The sequence below is a fragment of the Phodopus roborovskii genome, unplaced genomic scaffold (genome assembly GCF_943737965.1).
Source record: "Phodopus roborovskii unplaced genomic scaffold, PHOROB, whole genome shotgun sequence".
In the NCBI taxonomy this organism is placed as follows: domain Eukaryota; kingdom Metazoa; phylum Chordata; class Mammalia; order Rodentia; family Cricetidae; genus Phodopus; species Phodopus roborovskii.
In genome coordinates this window covers 7,315,420-7,336,110 of record NW_026126625.1, presented here as the reverse complement: position 1 = coordinate 7,336,110, position 20,691 = coordinate 7,315,420, and the positions used below count along the sequence as shown (strand labels likewise).

Genomic DNA, 20,691 nt, shown 5'->3' with positions numbered 1-20,691 from the left:
CTGGAGCCCAGGATAGTCTGAAAGAACCGCGCATAGCTTCCTGGTTCAGTGCCTTTCATTCTGTAGAGGAAACAGATAGTGAGGATGGATAAAGGGGAAGACATGGAAAAGAATCAAAAGGAAAACTCCAAACAAAAAGTAGGTCAGTGTGAAAGTTCGGTTCTTCCTGCCTTGGAGAACTGAAGAGACTTTGATTATGCTACTTCAGTACCCCAGGACGGACTAGATGTCCTGTCATTAAGGAGGAGTGACCTGTCTTCCTGAATCACTCAGTCTCTGGCAACACTGGCATCTCCACTCTGTGACAGTGTGATCTGCCTTCATCACAGATTTCTGAAACAAGCTCTCAAGTATGTCCTTTGTCCAAAATATTTCAAATCAGCTTTTCCTTTCTCTTCGAAGGGAGCGATTAGCCACACACTGATAAATTGCCATGAATAGAGGCTAGCAGCCTGGACAAGTGGCAGTTAGGTAACACAGAGGGATTGTGGGCCCGAGGGGTTCTGAGGCTTATGTGCTGAGGACAGCTGTGACAGCGCAGCCACCCACAGACCTACAGGGTGGGGTGGGGGGATTAATAATCAGATGTTGTGAGCTGGACAAAGAAAGACCAGTGTGATCGTTTTCACTTAAGAGTGCTTTAGATGAACCTCTCTCTCCAACCCCTGAAAAGAAAATATATACATTGTTCTTGCTGTCATATAGAAGGACTGCCGGGCAGCCACAGCCCAGGGAGTACCACACAGAAACTTTCTGCTCTTTAGACAGGCTTTCCAAAAATACTAAAACTCTGTATAGCTGGAGTGGAATTGGCATCCATGTGTCCCCTGGAGAAGACACGATAATTGAGCCTACTGAGGAATGTTGGATCGGAGCATGCATTCTCTGCTAAGATGAGGTCATGGAAAGACGCAAAGGTAGAACCAGATAGAAGAGTGAGTCACTCGTTAATGTTTAGTCTTTCTGACCCCTGACCTCACATCATTCTGGGCTTGCTTCCTTTCCGTTCGTCACAGTGGAAACATGCCCTTTTATTAGGGTGAACTGCCCATAATAGAATCTTCGCTGCCGTATGGTGAGCGCATGTCAACCCACATGCCCATGTGGCATTTGCTTTCAGCTTTAACACTTTAATTGGGGTGTGCTAATTATCTTAATTGTCATTGACATAATGAAGAATCACCCGAGAAGGATCTCGGTGAGGGCTTGTCTATGTTGGGTTGGTCTGTGGCCATGTCTGTAGGAAACTGTCTTAATTAAGTGTTGATGTGGGAAGACCCTGTCCTCTGTGGGCAGCACTGTTCCTTAGGCAGCGGGTCCTACACAGTGTAAGAGTGGGGAAACCTGATCTGAGCACAAGCAAGCGAGCATTCATTGCTCTCTGCTGCTGTCTGTGGATAAAACCAGGTATTTCAAGCTCCCGATGCTGTGACTCACCCACAGCGATATAATAGAACATGAGACTGTGAGCTAGAATAAACCTTTTCTCTCATAAGTTGCTTTTTGTCAGCACATTTTAACCTCAGCGACAAAAACAAAACTAGGTTAGGGCCAAATAGATGTCTCGGTTGTTATGGGCATCAGTCTAATAATGACCACACGGTGAAAGAGGAGAAATAACTCGAGCAAGCTGTCCTCTGACCTCCACATGCTTGTTGTGGTATATGTGTACACACAATAAACAAATATGATACATATTTTAACTGAAATTAATCTCTAACCCACATACATATCCTCTGGCATTCCCTTTATTAATTCAGTGTAGTCGTAGAGTATTACCCAGCCGCTGTCTCCCAGTTGTCTAATTTAAGGTCAATTTTTTACCTTAGGGCTGTCAGACATTCTTCTATATGTTTTAGTTAGAGTACTTTTGGCTTCAAGTAACAGAAAAAGTAATCACAGTGCTTAAATGTATAGGATTAGCCTTATTATGTAAGGAGGAGTCCTGAGGCAGGCTGTTGCTGGCACCGTTGTAGAACCGGGTGTGGGTACACGCGGATCCGTGAAATGAAAGCAGAGGTACTCTGTGGATGATTTTAGCCTTTCCATCTACAGGGGACTCAGTCTCTTGCCCACTAAGATGATCTCCCTTCACCCAGGGCTTTTTATATTGTTATCCTGTTTAAACCTTTAGCAAGTTCATTTCCATATCCCAGAACATCTTATCTGAGTTTCTCAAATGGGACAATGCCAAATGCAAGGAACACCACTGGTGTGCTGGGGGTTTCCTCAACCAAGTTTGCATAGTCTTTGACCCCCTAGGACTCTCTCAGATAAGACTTCAAACAGGAGCAGGAGTCAGGGTAGCAAGTCACAAAAGGCAGATCAAAGCCAGGTGTAGGCATTCTGGAGTGAAACCAGCTGCAGAAATCTGTAGGGCCTCTTCCTACATGGCAGTGTGTGGTGGCTTGGGTAAGAATGGCCCCAATAGGCTCAGATTTTAATGCTTAGTCATCAGAGAGCAGCACTGTTTGAGAAGGATTAGAAGGGTTAGGAGGTGTGGCCTTATTGGAGGAAGTGTGTCACACTCACACCAGGCCCAGCATATCTGGCTCCCTTTCTGTCTATGGATGAGGATGTAGCTAGCGCCCAGCTACTGCTCCAAAACCATGCATGCTGCATGCCCCCCACCATGATGACAATGTACTAACCCTCTGAAACTGTAAGCAAGTCCCCTATTCAGTGCTTTCTTTCATGAGTGGTCATGGTGCTTCCTCCATCAACACAACGGTGGCTGAGACACCCTGTTTCCATACTGTTGGGGTCCGAGTTTGCTGCCTCTTGTTTATTTTACCTCTTGTCAGTCTTTATTCTCAAGCTGTTCTCATTGCATCTGCATTCAAGGAAGAAAACAAGGGAGGTGGGGGTGGTACCCAGCACTTTCTGAGACGCATTGGGACATACATCATCTTTGGCTCCCCAGCAGCCTGGGTCCTCAGCACATCATACCAGAATGAAACAGATAATAAAGTAGGTTGCCATGATCAGCCTAGACCTCTTCCATTCCTTTTCACTATCCGAGACAACTGTGAGATTCTGCTATGCTAATAGAAGGAATGAAACACTGAATTTTCAGTAGGCAAGTAGGGTTCAGGGCTTCCAGGATGACCCCACCCCAATCAGGGACACGTAAGATCAAGTGGCAGTAGTCTCACTTTTCATAAATGATAATTTTGATTAAAATTATTGCAACTTTAAAAAATGACCTCAGAATTAAAAAAAAAAAGCCATGTATTTGGAAATATATTTCAGAAAACTCTGTTTTGAATAGCCTTTGATTCATGAGTTTACTGGAGGAAGCTGTAAGGAAATATTAGTAGCAAGACACAGCTACTACAGGGACTTTCTTGCAAGATCAGCTAAAGAAACTAGAAAAGCCAACATAAAGAAACTGGTTAACTGGATGTGGTGATGTGTGTCTTTAGTCCCAGCACTTGGGAGGGAGAGGCAGGCAGATCTCTGAGTTCCAAGCCAGCCAGGGCTATAGTGAGACCTTGTATTAAAAATAAATAAACAAACAAACAAACAAATAAATAAATAAATGAAAATGTATTAAATAGCCCAGTGTGTCCTTTAGGATAATATTGTATAGCTATTAGGACAATTTAGTAAAAGATCATGTAAATGCTTGGCAGTATTATTTTAAAAGTGGTTATAAATGAGATGTACAATATTTCATTTTTAAAAGATGTGATGAATACATGTATGTATATACAAAGTCTGTGTGCTCAGGGTTCATGTCTGATGAGACCATAGGTTCTAAAAACATCTTTTAGGGCTTCTGAGATGCTCAGCAGGTGCAAGGCTCTTGCCACATAGCCTAAGTCCAATCCCTGAGGTCCACATAAAGTGGAAGGAGAACTGATTGCCAGACCATCCTCTGACCACCACATGCACACACAAACACGGTAATGGTAAAGAATTAACACAGTATTTTTCCAATACAAGTGTATGTTCTTTTTAATATAGTAAAGGAGAAATGTTAGAAAGCTTTGGACCCTGAGGTGGTCTCCACCAGAAGATAACTTTTTGGGGACTTCCATGCCTGGCTCTGCTCTCCCGGTAGTTGGGGGCTGTGAAAGGATGGCTTCTCCCATCAGCTTCTCGGGGCCTTGGATCTCTTCCAGGTTTTCATTATTGTGGATAATGCTAGGATTATGATCTTTATATTGAAGGCCCCTTTTTTTATATTCTCAATTATTTTCTCTGCAGTTCCCCAGAAGTGATATCACTGCGTCAGTAGGTATGAATATTTTTGTCACTCACAATATGTGCTTCCAAATTGCTTCTCAGTGGGGCTGTACCAAAACATGCTACCAGAAAGACCTTGCCAGCACCAGGGTTTATGATTGTGTTTAGTGTGTGCTAATTTTACAGGCACAGAACAGCACCTCATTATTTTGCTTCAAATGTCTAGCCAGGCAGAACAATTCCTCTGTGTAGATCGTTTATTTACTGTATTTTCAGTCTTGAGTTTTACTGTTTATCTCTTGGCATTTTCCTCTTCCTTTTCATCTTGTACAAACTCTATTAAAAAATAGTGGTGTGTGTGTGTGTCTTGTCCTATCACGGCTGAGGGCATTTTCTCTGGCTGTTGTTTCCCTCCTGAGTAGGGATTTTTTGTTTATTTTGTTTGTTGTTGGGTTTTTATGTCTCCATTCAAAGGCTTTGAATTGTTATGTAGTCACCGCTGTCACATCTGTGATTTTCTTTCATGGCCTCTAAGTTTAGGAGATTGCTGTCCTATCCCTCAAGCTGCTTAGCAGTCCAATAAATGCTTGATTCTGTTTGCACCCTGGTTTGGCTTTTAAAGGTTGGTCTTTTCTCATAGCTGCCTTTTAACTCATCAGGGGCCCTTGGCCACTTACCATAGCTGAATAAGCTTCCCTGTTTATTTGCTGTCCTCCCCCCTCCCGCCATAAGCTCATTTTTGCTGAGCTGATAAGGCTCAGTTCTCAAGGCTCACTGTTCACCCTGTATCAACTGATAACATGCAGATTTGTTGTGTTTGCTTAGTTTTTGTCGTAAGATAGGGTCTCACACTATAGTCAAGGCTGGCTTAGAATTCATTGCATAACCAAGAAAATCCTCCTGCCTCAGCTTCTTAAGTGTTGAGATTATAGGCCTGAAACACCATGCTCAGCTTACAGTATATTTTAAGTGAGCATTTCTTCAAAATGTGTCTGATAGGGCTTCTTTTGTTTATCAATAGTACTTTTAAGATTTATTCATTTTTTGTGTGTAAATTTTGCACCATCTGCATGCAGTACCTGGAGAGGCCAGGAGAGGGCATCAGAACCTGCCAAAACTGACACTAGAAATGGTTGTGAGCTGACATGTGGGTGCTGAAACCAAACCCCTGCCCCTCTGCAAGATCACCAAGTGCTCTCAACAGCGAAGACATGTCTCCAGCCCCATTCTCCTCTTTTACTACTTTAAAAGCTTTTTTGTCTTCTGAAAAATCCTTTTTAGTTTGTGTCTGTTTGAGTATAAATAAAATACTTCACAAACTTGGAGTTTCCAAGTGGAGTTTCCTTGTGGAGAGGGACCGCGTCTTCGACAGGATTGTTTCCTTTCTTAGGAATAAACACACTGCTGTCTGGGACTGGGACAGGATGGGGGTGGGGGTAGCAGTTTACCAGAAGAAGAAGCATGGCCCTTCCCCATTAGAAGTTCCCCCAAAGGGTATTCTCCGTTCTCAGTGAGTCTCGTGTGTTTTAAGCAGCAGATAAAGTGATTTTCTTTTGAAAGCTCTGGAATGGTCAAGTCTGAAGCCCCCATGTCTGTAGCTTGGTTGGTAAACCTGCAGGGAGCGTAGGCTGGACCAGGAAGAAGTAGCTTTTCCTTACATGGGTGGGGCGGGGCTCTGGGCTTGCGAGCACCTGCTCTCTGACAGGCTCCCACTGCTACTCAGAGAAGGGAGCTTGTTCCCACCCAAAATGAGCACTCAGAAAACCCCCCAGAGGTGTCAGGGTCTTGGTCCCTGCTGGCTTTTCTTGTTTCTTGGTGTTGCCATTGTGCCCTCTCCTGATTTATAATACCAGCATTATCTATCAAGCCCTTCTCTGCACTGACAACAAACTGCTATGTGAACTCAGTCCCCTTGCTAGTCGGGGACTATGAGCCAGTAACTGACAGGATTACTGTCATGAATAATAAAAACCCAGACACAGAAATGGGATTAAAGCTGGAGATCTGAAAAGCAAAACAGCCAGCCACTAGAGAGCTCTCATCTTCACCAAGGCTGGGGCAATCCTGTCCTCAGAGTGGCTGGAGACTGCATGCTGCATGAGACCCTGAGCCCCTGTCTTATACTCCTCCCTAGTGCTGGGATGAAAGGTGAACACCACCGCCGCCCAGCCTCTATGGCTAACTAGTGTGGCTGCTGGAGTTAAAGGTGTGTGCCACCACTCCTGGCCTCTATGGCTGTGGCTGGCTTTGCATTCTGATCTTCAGGCAAGCTTTATTAGATCACAAACAGTATATCACCACATTTTTAAAAAAAAAAAAAAAAAAAAAAAGGTTCTTTAAATGTTCCCTTTAAATTACGTGTATGAGTATCTGAGTGTGGGTCTGTGCACAGAGACCCTAGAAGAGGGCAGTGGGTTCCCTGGAGCTGGAGTTGAGGTGGCTGTGAGCCATCTGACATGGGTGCTGGGAACCAAACCCAGGTCCTCTGCAAGAGCAGCGTGTGCTCGTAACTGCTGAGCCGGCTCTCTCGCCCTGACTTCAGGATTTTTTTAAATTGTGGAGATATTAAAACATTTTTAAAATAGAGGACATCGATGAATAAACCCTTTGCAATCACCTAGACTTCAGTTTTCATTGTATTGGTTCTTTTTCTTAGTGAAGGGTTTATTTTGGCTCATCCTTTGAGGGTGGGGTCTATCAGGGTAGAGAAGACAGGAAATGCCTATCTGGTCCCATTGAGTCTGTAGACAGGAAGTGTCTGGCTGGTCCCATTGAGTCTGTAGACTGGAAGCAGAGAGACAAATGCTGGTGTTCAGCACCTACTCCCTTTATATATTCTCAGATCCCAGCCTATAGGATGGTATCTACATTCAGGGTGTATCTTACCTCCTCAGTTAAACCTCTTTGGAAATGCCCTCACAGCATGCAAAGAAGTATGTCTCCTAAGTGGTTGCAAATCGTTTCAAGCTGACAGTGAAGATTAACCATCACGTTAGCATTTTGTCACATTTTGTCCATCTTGCTGAATCATTTAAAAGCAAATTGTGTGACAATTAAAGATCTAATCATAGTCTGCACTTTTCTATTTTGTGCCTAAAACTACCCCCCAACCCCAACATTTCAGGTGTTTGTTTTGTGGTTGCTGCTGCCTGCCGGGGTCTAATTGTTTATATCAGGCTGCCCTGGATATGTGGCATGAGCTGGCTTTGAACTTTTAATTCTGTCACCTCAACCTCCTAAATTCTGAGGTTCTAGGTATGCACCACTGAACTCAGCCTCATTTCCATTTGCATGGCATTAACTTCCAAGTTCCTGATTCCTTCAGTGGAGTTTGGATTTTCCCAGTGAAGGGGCTATATTTCTGTGTCACCTTTGCGTTAGGTACTGTTAACTGAAGGGTTTCAGATTTGTGCTTTCTTAGTTACTGCATCCAGCTAGCATCAGTAACTTTGAAGCTTCCAATCTGACCTTGGCCAGCAGTGTTTATTGGAAAAAGGGATTTCTTATCTTTCTTCTAATGACAAAGATTTTTCTGCCATTTGAATGGAATTGATAGGCTTAAAATGGATACAAAAATAATAAAGGTGACTTCTGCATATGGCCAGGAATAAGATTAAAATAAGTCCTAATAACTGTTCTGCATGTTCAGTTTGCAGAGAAATTCCAGGAGGTAAAAGAAGCTGCCAGGCTAGCCAGAGACAAGTCCCAGGAGAAAATTGAGACCTCAAGTAATCATTCCCAAGTAAGTAATTTGTTCCTGAAATAAATATGAGTGTGATCAGTAATTGCGATTCCTTATTTCCTGTCACTCTTGGTGAGAAATAGGTAATTTTAGCCACAGGGCATTCTGAAGGCAATTTTTCAACTATTAGTTTGCTCTCAGGGAGATGAAGTGACATGTTTTTTTGAGACTTTGGAATTTCTCAGATGTAGTACTTTATTATTGACAGAAAACTATTGATACAATCAATAGTTTCCAGGCCAGGAAGGATGTATAGTCACTATGTTTAAAGGTCAGGGTGTATCATGGTGATAGAATGCTTACTTAGCCTATTTAAGACCAGGCTTTGTGTCAGTATTGCAAGAGGGGGCGGGGCTTGGTGAGTGCACAGTGTCTGTATTAGGCCCATCATGCTAGGTTAAGGGCAGGACTGTGCTTTCTTGGAGTCTGGCAACCTTGAGGACAGGCAGGGTAAGTGGTGGGGCAATGTTTAGTGACCGTTGGGAAGTTCCCGGTGGGATGCTCTACAGTGTTGCATGCACCTCCTGCTCCCTGGCGGAAGTGCTTAACAGACAGGTGGGAGGTGCTATTCCTCAAGCTCTAAGTCCAAAGAGATCTGGTTTTGCCAGGATTTGAGTAGCCTGTCTGCTTAAAAGTGTGATAATAATGGCTTATGAAGGACCCATTTAACCTGAGATCTAAAATTACTGGTGTCCTTGTTGGTGAGAGAAGGCTTGACCATCTTATAAGTAGAGAAAGAGAGCCTCTGGGAGCAAACATGGGATTTGGAATAAATGTGATGGTTGAGCCAGACAACCTGGACATCTGCCTTGTACCCTTCTGCATCGGGCCTGGAGACAAAAATTGGAGGTGTCATGAGCAGGAATCCTTGTTATTTGCCATCCATTTCATTAACTAGGTGGTCAGTAGACATCGGAGTTACTATATGACTCCTGATGCGGAGTTGACAGGATGGTGTAGGAGTGTACTGCAGGATGTGTCTCAGGAGGCTGCTGGGGGAAGAATGGCTTGGCCTGAGTAGCTGTGGTATAAGAGAGAAAGGACTAGCTGGAGGGGACAGCTCCAAGAAAGAACCAGAAGGCCAGGACCTGAAATAGTCATGTTCAACACTCAACTTGACCATGAGCCAAACAGAATAGCCAAAGCCTAGGAAGTAAGGAAAAGAGGTCAAGGAGCCAGAGCCATGGGCGGGAGAACCCTCAGCCACCACTCTGGGTGAGAGTCCGCAGGGGCCCTGGCTTTGCCGGCAGACTTGGGGCTGGGATGATCCACACAGGCAGGACCTAGGTCTGTCGAGGTGCATGCCCACACTTTGTCTTGGACTCACCATAGAAAAGACGCTCAGGTGAGTTTATGGGACTGAATATATGCTATGCATATGTTCAAGTAGATGGGAACTTCCCTGAACCTTTCTCAATAGTCTTTAATCCAAGTGACAGCTTGCTTTATGACGTTATTACTGAGTCGTCACATAGGTAAGTTCTTGAAATGGTAATGTGGGTAGAAACTATAGACATTTTCTCTTTGGTTTTTAAAATTTTATATTTAGTCATATGTATGTGTATCTGTGTGTCAGGTGTTGGGGATGGCCAAGGCGACCAATAGTATGAGGTTCACTGGAGCTGGGGTTGCAGGCTGTTGTAAATCACCTGATAATTGTGCCAACGATTGACCTGGGGTCCTCTGGAAAAGTAATATGCACTCTTGACCACCGAGCCATCTCTCCAGCCCCCATGCCCTAATGGGCATGTTTACAGCTACAGAAATGGTTCCTGGAAGAGAGTTCTAACACACTGTCTTTAAATTTAAATATCTGAATTTATCTAAAAGATTTCGCTTTATGGTTATCTTGTTGGATAAATGTATCTAATAAGATATTAAGTAGAAATAAGTTTTTGTTCATCCTTGCTGATACTTTATTGTCTGTTTTTCTTTTCTTTCTTTCTTTCTTTTTTTTTTTTTTTTTTTTTTTTTTTTTGAACAATCAGATCCTTATTTTCCCGAATCTTTTCCATGAATGAGCACTCTGACCAAGTTTTCCAAATACTTGAAAATTGTTATACAGCTATGTTACAAAAACACAGGTTCTCTGTGTGGCTATTAAAGAAATACAGCATAGCATATTATTAAGAAAGAAAGCCCACCCATTCTTTGGCTGGCGTTGTAGCTCAGCAGTAGAATACTTGCCTAATAAGCACAAGGCCCTGAGTTCAAACCCCACCATTGGAAGACAAGCATGAATTGTGTGCTGTATTGCCATTGAAAGATAGTTTGGCAGTATTGGAAAATATATATCTTTATTTTTACCTTACTAGTACATTTTTTTTCTTTGTAAGTCATGATCATTCCCTCTTGGTCTTCAGTATTCACTTTCAAATCTGCTTTAATGCCCAAGTAACATTCCACTTTGTATGATGACTTAGTCCCATACCTCACTAAGAAAACGTGGGGATTTCACAGATAAAAAGTGTACCTCCATTGGCTTTTTCCATTTCTAGAAACAATAAATGCTTTTATGCTTATTGGTTTTATGCATTTCTTCTTTTGTCAATAGCTTTTCTGCCCTTTTTAAAAGAGTTAAAGTATTTATATATTGTTTCCTAAGGGCTTTACGTATTTTAATACACCATTAAACATGAATACAATACTTAAATTAGTTCTCTGAGCATTTCATACAGTGTATTTTGATCATGTGCACCCCACCTCCCCCATGTGTCTGTCTCCCCCACCGCCACCCTGCTAAGTCCAGTCTGTGCTGCCCTTATACTTTTGGGTGTGGGGCTGTCCACTGGAGCATGCCTGACCTACCAGTGACCACAACCTTCAAGAGAACGGATTCTCCCTCCTCCAGAGGCCATTATCTGCCAGCAGCTCCTCAGTTAGGGATGGGGGCTCGCACTCCCTCCTCCATGCTAGACTATTGACTGGTGTGATCACATGCAAGGCTTGGTCAGACAGCCACAGCTGCTGGCTTTACATACTTTTTAATTATGTGGGAGTTTTGGGCATATCCTGTATAATGAACTTCAATGACCAGTTGTTTTGTTATGGCCCCTACTTCTGCTCTCTGTCCTATGTTTTCAAGGAAATCTAAATACATTTAAAAATATTTCAGTATATAACTACAAATTGAGGACTTTTGGGCCATCAAGATGGCTCAGCAGGTAAGAGCACTTGCCGTATTAGCCTAGTGAACTGAATGATACCAGTTAAGTCCAAGGTAACTACAGTCAAAGCGAATGCATTCCTGAAACTTGTTCTCTGACCTCCACATACATATCTGCATGTACATACATATGTTCTATATGTGTGCACTCACACACACACACACACACTCTCTCTCATAAATAAAATCTTAATTTTAATTAAAAAATGACAACATGGAAAAGATCTTTAAATTTCACTTTTAATATCTGCCCTGCTGCATATATTTTCCCTGGGGTTTGATTTGCAATTTAATTTTGTTTATGATTACTGTTTTGTAATGCAGAAATTTAAGTTAGTCAAATTTATACATTATTCTCTTCCCATTGCCTTTATTTGCCTTTGTGTCTGTCAGAGGCTAAATAAGATCTAAGATCTTATTCAAGAATGGATGAGGTTTTTCCTCCTGGTAGTTTGGTTTATTACAAAAAACCACTTCAGGATATTCATAAGAATGCTAAGCAGTATGGAAGCCAGCAAACACTGTATCTGGTTTCTCTGTTTTTAATAAATATGTTGATCTAGCACTCCATTCCTGGGATCTGTACATCATCTCTGCTTCTGATACTGTTTCTATATCCTCACAGATTCACTAATCCTCAGGCTTTCTATTGTTTGTAGCAATCCCTTTGACAATTGTAACTTCTGTCCAGGGTATCTAAGGAGACCAAATAGTCAAGCGTGGCAGGAATTGAACACAGAAAATAGGGATATAAAGTTTGAGTTTAAAAGCTCCGAGTGGTGGTCCCAGGTATTACTTTGTCAGTAAAATGCAGACTTTATGAACTCCGGCATGGCTGTTAGGCCCTGGGATTGATGGCCTTGGTCGGCCTTTAGCTGATTACTCTACACCGTATTCTGGTTCAATGAGTTGGTTTGTCCAGACTCACAAACACGCTTTCTCATTATGCCTAATTTGCTGCCAGTGTAAGGAGAAGTAGTAACATGTGAAGATAATTCACTTTGGCCAGGAATCTGGGTGTGAAACCCCATCTTCCACTCAGGCATCCAGCGTCAATGGGACAGATGATGAGAAGGCCTCACATGCGAGTCCAGCTGACACACACCTCAAGTCTGAGAATGACAAACTGAAGATCGCCTTGACACAGAGGTGAGGCTGCTTCCAAATCCACACTCTCTGTTCTCCATGCTCTGCTTTTCCTGGGAGCCTTTCGTGATAAGCAGCAGCATCTCAGGAACTGGAAGTGACGACTGTCCTCCTTGGAGCATCACATTTTATCTCCTCATCACAGGAGGACCAGTTGTCTTCACTGTCTGTTAGTCAGCGTGTGTGAGTGTGTTAGTGTGAGGATGTGTAGATTAAATATGTGTGAGTGTGTGTTAGAGAGTCTTGTTTTTGAAGAGGAACAGTTATCATTTATTCAACTATAAGAAGAAAGAGTTAGACACCCAAGAGAAGTATGTAAAACCCTAAGAAATGTCAGCTCCCTTTGAGGAGCCCACACCCACTCTCTGAAGTGTCCTGTGCCTTTCTTTCTGTTGACCACCGTGCTTCAGATTTGTGTTTAAAATGCCCTTCAGTAAACTCCAATTCTGTTTGTTTTTAATCTAAAACTATGAAAAATCATATGAAATCACACATTGAATCAAAACTATTCCTATATATAAAAAATACATTTTAAAGAGGATTCCTTTATAAAGTTAACTAGAATCATAAAGCACATGGGGATAAAGTTGTTGAGAAATGTTCAGGAGGACATGAAGCAGGATCTTAGCCTAATAAGCTCTGAACTCGCTCTGTAGCTGAGGGTAACCTTGAACTCACTCTGTAACTGAGGGTAATCTTGAACTCGCTCTATAGCTGAGGGTAACCTTGAACTCCCTCTATAACTGAGGGTAATCTTGAACTCCCTCTGTAGCTGAGGGTAACCTTGAACTCCCTCTGTAGCTGAGGGTAACCTTGAACTCGCTCTGTAGCTGAGGGTAACCTTGAACTCGCTCTGTAACTGAGGGTAACCTTGAACTCGCTCTGTAACTGAGGGTAACCTTGAATTTACTCTGTAGCTGAGGGTACCCTTGAACTTGCTCTGTAGCTGAGGGTAACCTTGCACTCCTCATCTTCCTGCCTCTGCTTTACCATAATTGCCCATAACTCCAGCTGCAGGGAATCAACTCTTCCTTTGGCTTCTGAGAGCCCTGGCACACATGTGGCACACACACAAGTAAAAACACAAATCTTTAAAAATGTATTTATAGCTAACATATTTATTGCACACATCGTGACATCAAATGAATATAACATGTGATGAACACAAGCGGCCTTCAGTGGAAAGTGGTGAGAAGCCAGGGTAGTTCTCAGGTATCTGTTTCTTCTGAGTAGTTCTGTATATTAACACGATCCCCAAACGGATATCAAGAAGACTTAAATTTTAAATGGCAACACAAGCTATTCTTGTGTTTCTGGGTCTTCAGGACTGGCTTGGCACCTTCAGAATTACTGTGCTCACCCGGTGAGGGCTTTGGCCAGAGGCCCTCAGTCTCCTCCTTGTGGCTACGGAGGTTGTCTACTCTCACCAGACTCCTCATGTCAGAGTCCTCTCACCTTCAGGCCTGCCCTGTCTGAATTCCCCCACTGGACTGTTAGTAAAGTGACTCCCTTCCCGAGGTCACATGGCTGCAGCAAACCTTTGTGTCTCCCAGTACTGCCTTGCTTTCACTTACCTCTGCAGCCAGCTGCAGCCCAGCCCCAGCTGGAGCTCCCAGAAGGGCTGCCATCCGTTGCCCTGGCTCAGCATCCTGGCTGCTGTTTGGAACTTAGATCCTGTGAGCTGACCTAGAAATTGCAATGCACAAGAGGCTTTCAGAGCCCACCTTCTGCGTCTGGATGTTGGCTCTTTTTAGGTGCTTTAAAGACAAAACCGACCAGTCCCCTTTCTTACCTATTCTTGGTTGTTTAAGTCACAGTGGGATGCCCAGATGAAAATATTCCAGCTCCCAAAAATAAATGTTTTCCATTGCAAGTTCAGTGAAAAGCAAATTAAAGGAATAGCCATGAAGCCATTCCCCTAAATCAGCTTAATTCTCAGTTGTCACCTGTAAAATCCATCAGATCAAGATATTTTACTGTTTTTTTTTTATTCAGTGTGGCATTTAAAACCAAAAGCATGCATTTCCCAATCACATCATAGATTCATGAGGCAGTATATAGAAAGATAACATATTGTTCAGATAAGTTTAGTTATTAGAAAATGGATATTTCTTAGCTGGGTAGAAATGTTCTTTGTGTATGTGTGTGCTGTGTATGCAGGTGTGCATGCATTTGAATTTGTGCGTGTGTGTGTGTGCGTGCGCGCACGTGTGGGTGCATGCGAGTGTGAGCAAGTGTATGCTGTGTATGCATATATGTGAAGACCAAAAGTCAACTTGGCATGTTCCTCAGGAATCATTTACCTCAGAGACAGACATACACTTGGAATTACTGTGTGTGTCTTGTGTGGGGGGTGGTATGTGCATGTATGTGGGGTGACACGCACCTTACATGTACATACAGAAACCAGAGGGGGCTGCTGACGTCACTTTTCACCTGGTTTTTTTGAGTCCAGGTTTCTTTCTGGAATCTGAAGCTCACCACTGAGCTGGGCTGGCTAACTGTCCAGTCTCTGCAGTCTGTCTGTCTCTGCCTTTCAAAGCTTAGATTACAGGCACAGCCCAGCTTTTACATGGGTACTGAGGATTTGAACTCTGGTCCTCTTGCTTTCACAGCAATCACTTATCTGACGAGCCACCTTTTAGCCCCATGTTTGTTGTTCTGTTTTGTTTTAGACAGGGTCTCCCTGTAGCTCTGGCTATAGTCCTGGAGCTCAGTCTATAGACCATGATGGCCTCAAATTTTTAGAGAGCCACCTGCCTCTACCTCTCCAGTGCTGGGATTAAAGGTGTACATCACTATGCCTAGCTCCCATTTTGTTTGTTATGGCGATTTGGCTTTTGCTTGTTTGTTTTGGAGATGTTATCTCCCCCTGAACCTACACTGACCAATCATGTAGACTGTGCAGCCAGCCAGCCCCAGAGATCCCCCTGCCTCTGCCTCCCACCACGGAGAGTACAAACATGCACTGCTGCCCTGGCTTTTACATCAAACCCAGGTCCCCATGCCTGTGTGACAAGTCCCTTACAGCCTGAGCTGTGGCTCATCTGTCAGCAGAACTTGCTGTGGGTTTGACCTGGGCGCTCCCTCACCTCGGGTCACATTCATTCAAAGCAACCACCTGGACTCTCTAAGTCTCTAAGTCACAGAAATGAACGCTGGGGGGGGGGCGTCAAAGGGAGGTGCTGAGAGCCTGCTTCCTGTTTAGTGGTCTTCTCTGAGCATGTAAGTCTGTGCTCTTAAACAGAGCTATTCCAGCCCCACTTCAAGGCGGCTGTTTAAGGAAAGGACTGGGTAAGGTGACACACTAGAGAGAGACTCCAGTCCCTCTGGGCAGTTGGTGCTGACTGGTAGGCAAGAGTTCGAGCTTCCTTGGGGTGAGCTGAGGAGAGACAGAGTTCCCATTCCCCAGCAGACTGAGGTGCGGTGTGAGGGACACTGCTCCTAATCTCTGCCATTGTGCACGCCCGTCACCCCTACAGTGCAGCCAATGTGAAGAAGTGGGAGACTGAGCTGCAGACCCTGCGGGAGAGCAATGCCCGGCTCACCGTGGCCCTGCAGGAGTCGGTGGCCAGCGTGGAGCAGTGGAAGAAGCAGTTCTCCATCTGCCGAGATGAGAACGACCGGCTCCGCAGCAAGGTGGGCTCCAGCACGCAGCAGGACAGAGGGCCTGGCCAGCTGAGTGGGAGGGCAGCAGCCACAGCCGCCCAAGGCCCTTTCCTCTCTTCCCTTTAGCCACCCCCCTCACTCCGCCCTCAGCCCATGGGCAGGAGAAGGGCAGGAGAAAGACGTTTTTATCCCCTCCTTGAATACCTTTCCCTGTCAGTGATGTAAATGATGTAAATTAGTGACTTTGAATTTCTGTTGCTAAGGAAGGGATAAGTGAACCAGAGCCCCCACTCAGGGCCCCCACCCCCCCTCCGTATTCCTCCCGGGCTGGCCTTTTACTCTAGGTGAATTTCCCTTAGCATCTCTGTGGCGTAGGCTTCTCCAGTGGAGGAAAGGGAACCCGAGGGTAAGGGAGAACTGATCTGGGAATGCTGAGGAGCCTATTTCCACAGAAACCCTGCTCCCATCTAAGGCATTAGTCCTAAAAGTGTAAATCTGGGAGAAAAAAGGAGAGGAGAGGAGAGTTTGGAGAGGAGAAAGGCGAGTGCCAACTGCTATGCTTTCTGTGCTCCTTTGATGGCTGAGGTTTAAATTTTGCTCAATTTCCATGTAACCAGCCCTGGAGTCCCTCTTACCTGTTGTTCTGCGGTGTTGATGTGGTAGTTTGGGATGCTCAGATGGCCCTGTAGAGCTTCTCGGGTTTTAGACTGATTAATGTGTGCGTCCATGGGGCTCCAGAGAATGCCCCGCAGTAAGTACAGGGTGTCCAGGACCCATCCCTTGATCCCCATGTTTCCCTTGCCCTGACTGGCCTGGGCATAGCCGCTGAGCTGGAGCCCCACCTCACCACCCTCCTTGAGTGCTAATTATCTGAAGAGCTGCCTCATGTCATTTTCATTTTCAATCCCCCCCACCTCCCCACCCTACCCCCCCCCCCCATGAGCATGCTGACAGACAGGGCACTGGGCCAGTTGCTGATTTTGCATGTTCCTGTCTGAGCCCTGGCTGGTTTGCCTGCCTGAGGGATTGATTGCTCCTCCTTTTCAAGCGAAGAGCTGATTTTCTTACTCTGCTCTGATCTGAATGCTATAGCCAAAGTGTTGCACTGAGGCGTGGGGAGATGGCACCCGGAGCTTGGGCAGGCGGAGCTTGGGCAGGCGGAGCTTGGGCAGGCGGAGCTTGGGCAGGCGGAGCTTGGGCAGGCGGAGCTTGGGCAGGCGGAGCTTGGGCAGGCGGAGCTTGGGCAGGCGGAGCTTGGGCAGGCGGAGCTTGGGCAGGCGCGTGTCTCCCTGGGATGAGCTCGTTCTTTGAGTGCTTGATTTCCAGGCTGCAGATAGGGGTTGGGATCATTAGTGTCAGTGGGGCTGAGGGTTCAGGTCCCCAGAGTGTTGCAGCCACCACTGAAAAGAGGCCTCGTGCCATGGACTGGCATTGTCTGAATGTGGTGATGCAGTGTGTCTGCTTTGGGTTGTAAATGGGCTCCACTCTGCTCACAAGAAACGCTAAACAGCTGATGACAGTGTCCGTATATGCGGGCTCTGTACTCCCCTCTGCCTGGCTGTCCCTTTTGCAGGGCCAGGCCCATGGACAGATGCAGTTTTGGAGTTTACTAGTCAGTCTTGAGGACAGTACCCCCATACACTGTTCCCCAGCCAGAAAACCCTTCTGTGTGTATCGGTGGGTGGGGTCATCTTGATATGCAGTGATTGAGATGTCTTTGATTTCCTGTCCAGTAGCGTTGCTAAATCCTACTTGGCCATCTTAAACCCTTGATGAAACCGAGGAATTCAGAGCATGATTGAAATGATGTCAAAGCCATTCTTGGAGACAGCAGATCAATCCAGGGGACACCTGGCCTGTGGCAGATACATAAAGCAATCCTGAACCAACTCCCATGTAGCCATAGGAGAAAACCAGAATCCCAGCACACAGGCCAGGTTTCATGACTTACTGGCCCTACTGGGCTTAAGTAACAAATCTCAGGCAAGCAGGGGCAGACAGCATAGGGTAATAGAAGTGGAGTAGTTTATGGCTCATTTGGAACACAAGCATAAAAGAAGTCATGGCAAACTCATGTTTAATGACTAAGTTAGCACCCTCACCTGAATTGTCATGTTCTCTAAGATTGAGCAGCTGGAAGAACAGTGCGGCGAGATAAACAGGGAGAAGGAGAAGAACTCCCAGCTGAAGAGCAGGATTGAGGAGCTGGAGTCTGAGCTCCGCGAAAAGGACATGGTGAGTGGAGAGCTCTGAGTGGGGGCCCTGTGACCCTGGCCTTGCATGTCGACCTCTGTGATCTCTGTGCATAAATACAACAGGTGACCTGGAACCCTGAACTGCATCGTGGTTCAGCTTTTCCAGAGCCAAAGCCCCACGCTGCCCCTTGGAGTATTGTATCCACGACACCCTAGAGAGAATTGAGGGTGGTTAGGGTTAGCCTAGGAGGTAGAGTGCTTGCCTAGCATTCACAAAGCCTTGGAGTTTGATCCCCAGTGCCATGGATACCCACTACGGTGGCACACACCTATAATCCCAGAGCTCGGTATAGAGGCAGGAGGAGCCATCAGGAGTTCAATGGCCATCTTCTTCAAGGCCAGCCTGGCATACTTAAGATGCTATCTGGGAAGAAAACAAAACAAAACAGGAGGTGGAAACTTTCTAAAATCCCTGGATGGTCTAAAAGGTCACCCTCCAGCATCCTTTTGTCAAGTCACGCAACTAGAATTTCCATTCTCACAGTCATTTATATTCTGGGAAGCAGAAAGTTAAGCACACAATACTGGGACACGGGCAAGTTAACGAAACCTCCTCAGTTTTCCCCACTACAAAATAGCAATTTACAGTGTGTACAGATTTCATGCAGTGATGCTTCTAATATACTACACCCTCAGACATCTGACACTTTAGAGGGACATCCTTCCACAGTTACTCATGTGAGCAAGACAGACTCCGAGAACAGCACCCACTAGTGTACACACAGCTCAGCAGTTTGCAAGAGTATGTTTTTAATCGTGCATGCACTTGTGAGTATGTGTGTGTGTGTGTGTGTGTGTATGTGTACATGTGTGCATGCTCTCGAGTGTGTCTTTTTAAAAATTTCTCTCTCCCCCAGGAGTTGAAAGATCTCCGAAAACAAAGTGAAATCATACCTCAGCTCATGTCCGAGTGTGAATATGTCTCTGAGAAATTAGAGGTAAGGGGATGTGAGTTGGCCTCGAGGTAGTCAGCGTGTGCTCCTTTTCTCCATTCTCCCTCAATTGTACTTCTAGGAGGATCAAAGGAGGCTTTCCACTCAAAAAATGCTAGTGGTTTTGTGTCACCAGCACCCCTGGGGGCTGCCTCAACAGTGGTGGGATTTTTGGTTTTCTTACTTACACAAAGGGTCTTGTGCACAGAGTGTGGGTGACTGTTTCTTGCCCACAGAAAATTCTGCAGAGGAAAGAGGCACATGGGTAGCCTGGATGTACAGGGGCAGGGACAAGTTCACCTTGACCCCTCCCCAGCTGCCTTTCTTCTCACTCACATACATACATGTGCACATGCGCGCGCACGCGCGCGTGCGCGCGCACACACACACACACACACACACACACACACACACACACACCAGCAGTCGCCTCACTTCAGTCCTCTTGACACACAAGGGACACTTTACTGAATCCCACAACTCAGGACTGTATTGGTAATCAGTTTCTGGGCACATGTTCAAGAAAGTCCTGGGGTATGCCCACAGAATAAAGCTCTTCTTTGGCAGTAGGAGTCCTCCCTCACAAAGGGCTGGAGGCCAGCCCGAGGCCAAGGAAGCAAGCCATACTCACTGCCCCATTTGCTCTGGCCTTGGTAGGATAGAAATGAGAGGCTGCCTCCACCGACCACCCAGGACTGGGGCCCAGATCTCAGAGCTTCCCTGCTGGAGTCTTTGTGAAGCCCCTTGAGCAGGATTCTGCAGTCTGCATTGTTGCTTGGGGTATTTAGGCCAGCTGTTGGCTATCTACCCCTTTTAATCCTCCTCCCTCTGGAGAGCCATTGGGAAAGCAATGGCGTCAGGACCCCATATGGCCTCCTCCCTCACTTCAGGGCAGCACTGTTCTGAGTGGTGGCTCCATCCGCCGCTGTTTTCCAGACCCTTGTCCCTTTTGTCTTGTCAGGCGGCCGAAAGAGACAACCAAAACTTGGAAGACAAAGTGCGGTCTCTAAAGACAGACATCGAGGAGAGCAAATACCGGCAGCGCCACCTTAAGGGGGAGTTGAAGAGCTTCCTCGAGGTGCTGGATGGAAAGATCGATGACCTCCACGACTTCCGGCGAGGACTCTCCAAGTTAGGCACAGATAACTAGGCCTAGGTCATGAGTTGCGAGTGTGTGTGTGTGAGACGAAGTAGGCGTAGGACATTCTCCATGTGTGTTGCCTCTGTAAATGTGGGTGCATTCTGTCTGTCTCCAGACCAGTTGTGCCGTCCACTCACTCCTCCAGAACAGAAAATCCATGCTTCTCTGGCCTTGTGAGGTTGTGGACAACTGGGAGCTTCTGACTCAGGAATCCAGAACTTGGTCTACCTTAGCCGTTTACAGTCAGGGCAGGGATGTTTATATCTTTTTTAAGGGCTGTTGCAACCCTGTGAACTGGGGGTGGGGGGAGGTATTTTCTAATCCAAATATCAATATACTTTACAACAGGCCACTGGGCACCTTCTATTGAGTAGCATTCAGGGTGTGTGACTCTCCGGCAGATTCTAGGCACAGACACATGGGGGGAGCATCTTTTCCCAGGATGCATTTTGATGCTTTAGCAAATATATGTGACAGTTTGATGTTGTGACACAATACCATCATCCACG

The 20,691-nt window shown here is 45.5% G+C and overlaps 1 protein-coding gene across 2 annotated transcripts in view; it reads left to right on the top strand.

Annotated features, from left to right (window-relative positions):
* Positions 1-20,221, top strand: part of Homer2 (homer scaffold protein 2) — an 86,667-nt gene extending 66,446 nt beyond the window's left edge. Inside the window, exons 4-9 of one of the 2 annotated variants that reach the window (XM_051206652.1) lie at positions 7,841-7,933; positions 12,142-12,248; positions 15,728-15,884; positions 17,979-18,089; positions 18,967-19,047; positions 20,003-20,221. In XM_051206652.1, coding sequence (XP_051062609.1) covers positions 7,841-7,933; positions 12,142-12,248; positions 15,728-15,884; positions 17,979-18,089; positions 18,967-19,047; positions 20,003-20,191 — 738 coding nt within the window. In that variant the 3' untranslated portion in view covers positions 20,192-20,221. Of the gene's footprint in view, positions 1-7,840; positions 7,934-12,108; positions 12,249-15,727; positions 15,885-17,978; positions 18,090-18,966; positions 19,048-20,002 lie in introns of both variants that reach the window. The other variant, XM_051206651.1, reaches the window with a different exon arrangement.
* Positions 20,222-20,691: the final 470 nt, after the last annotated feature.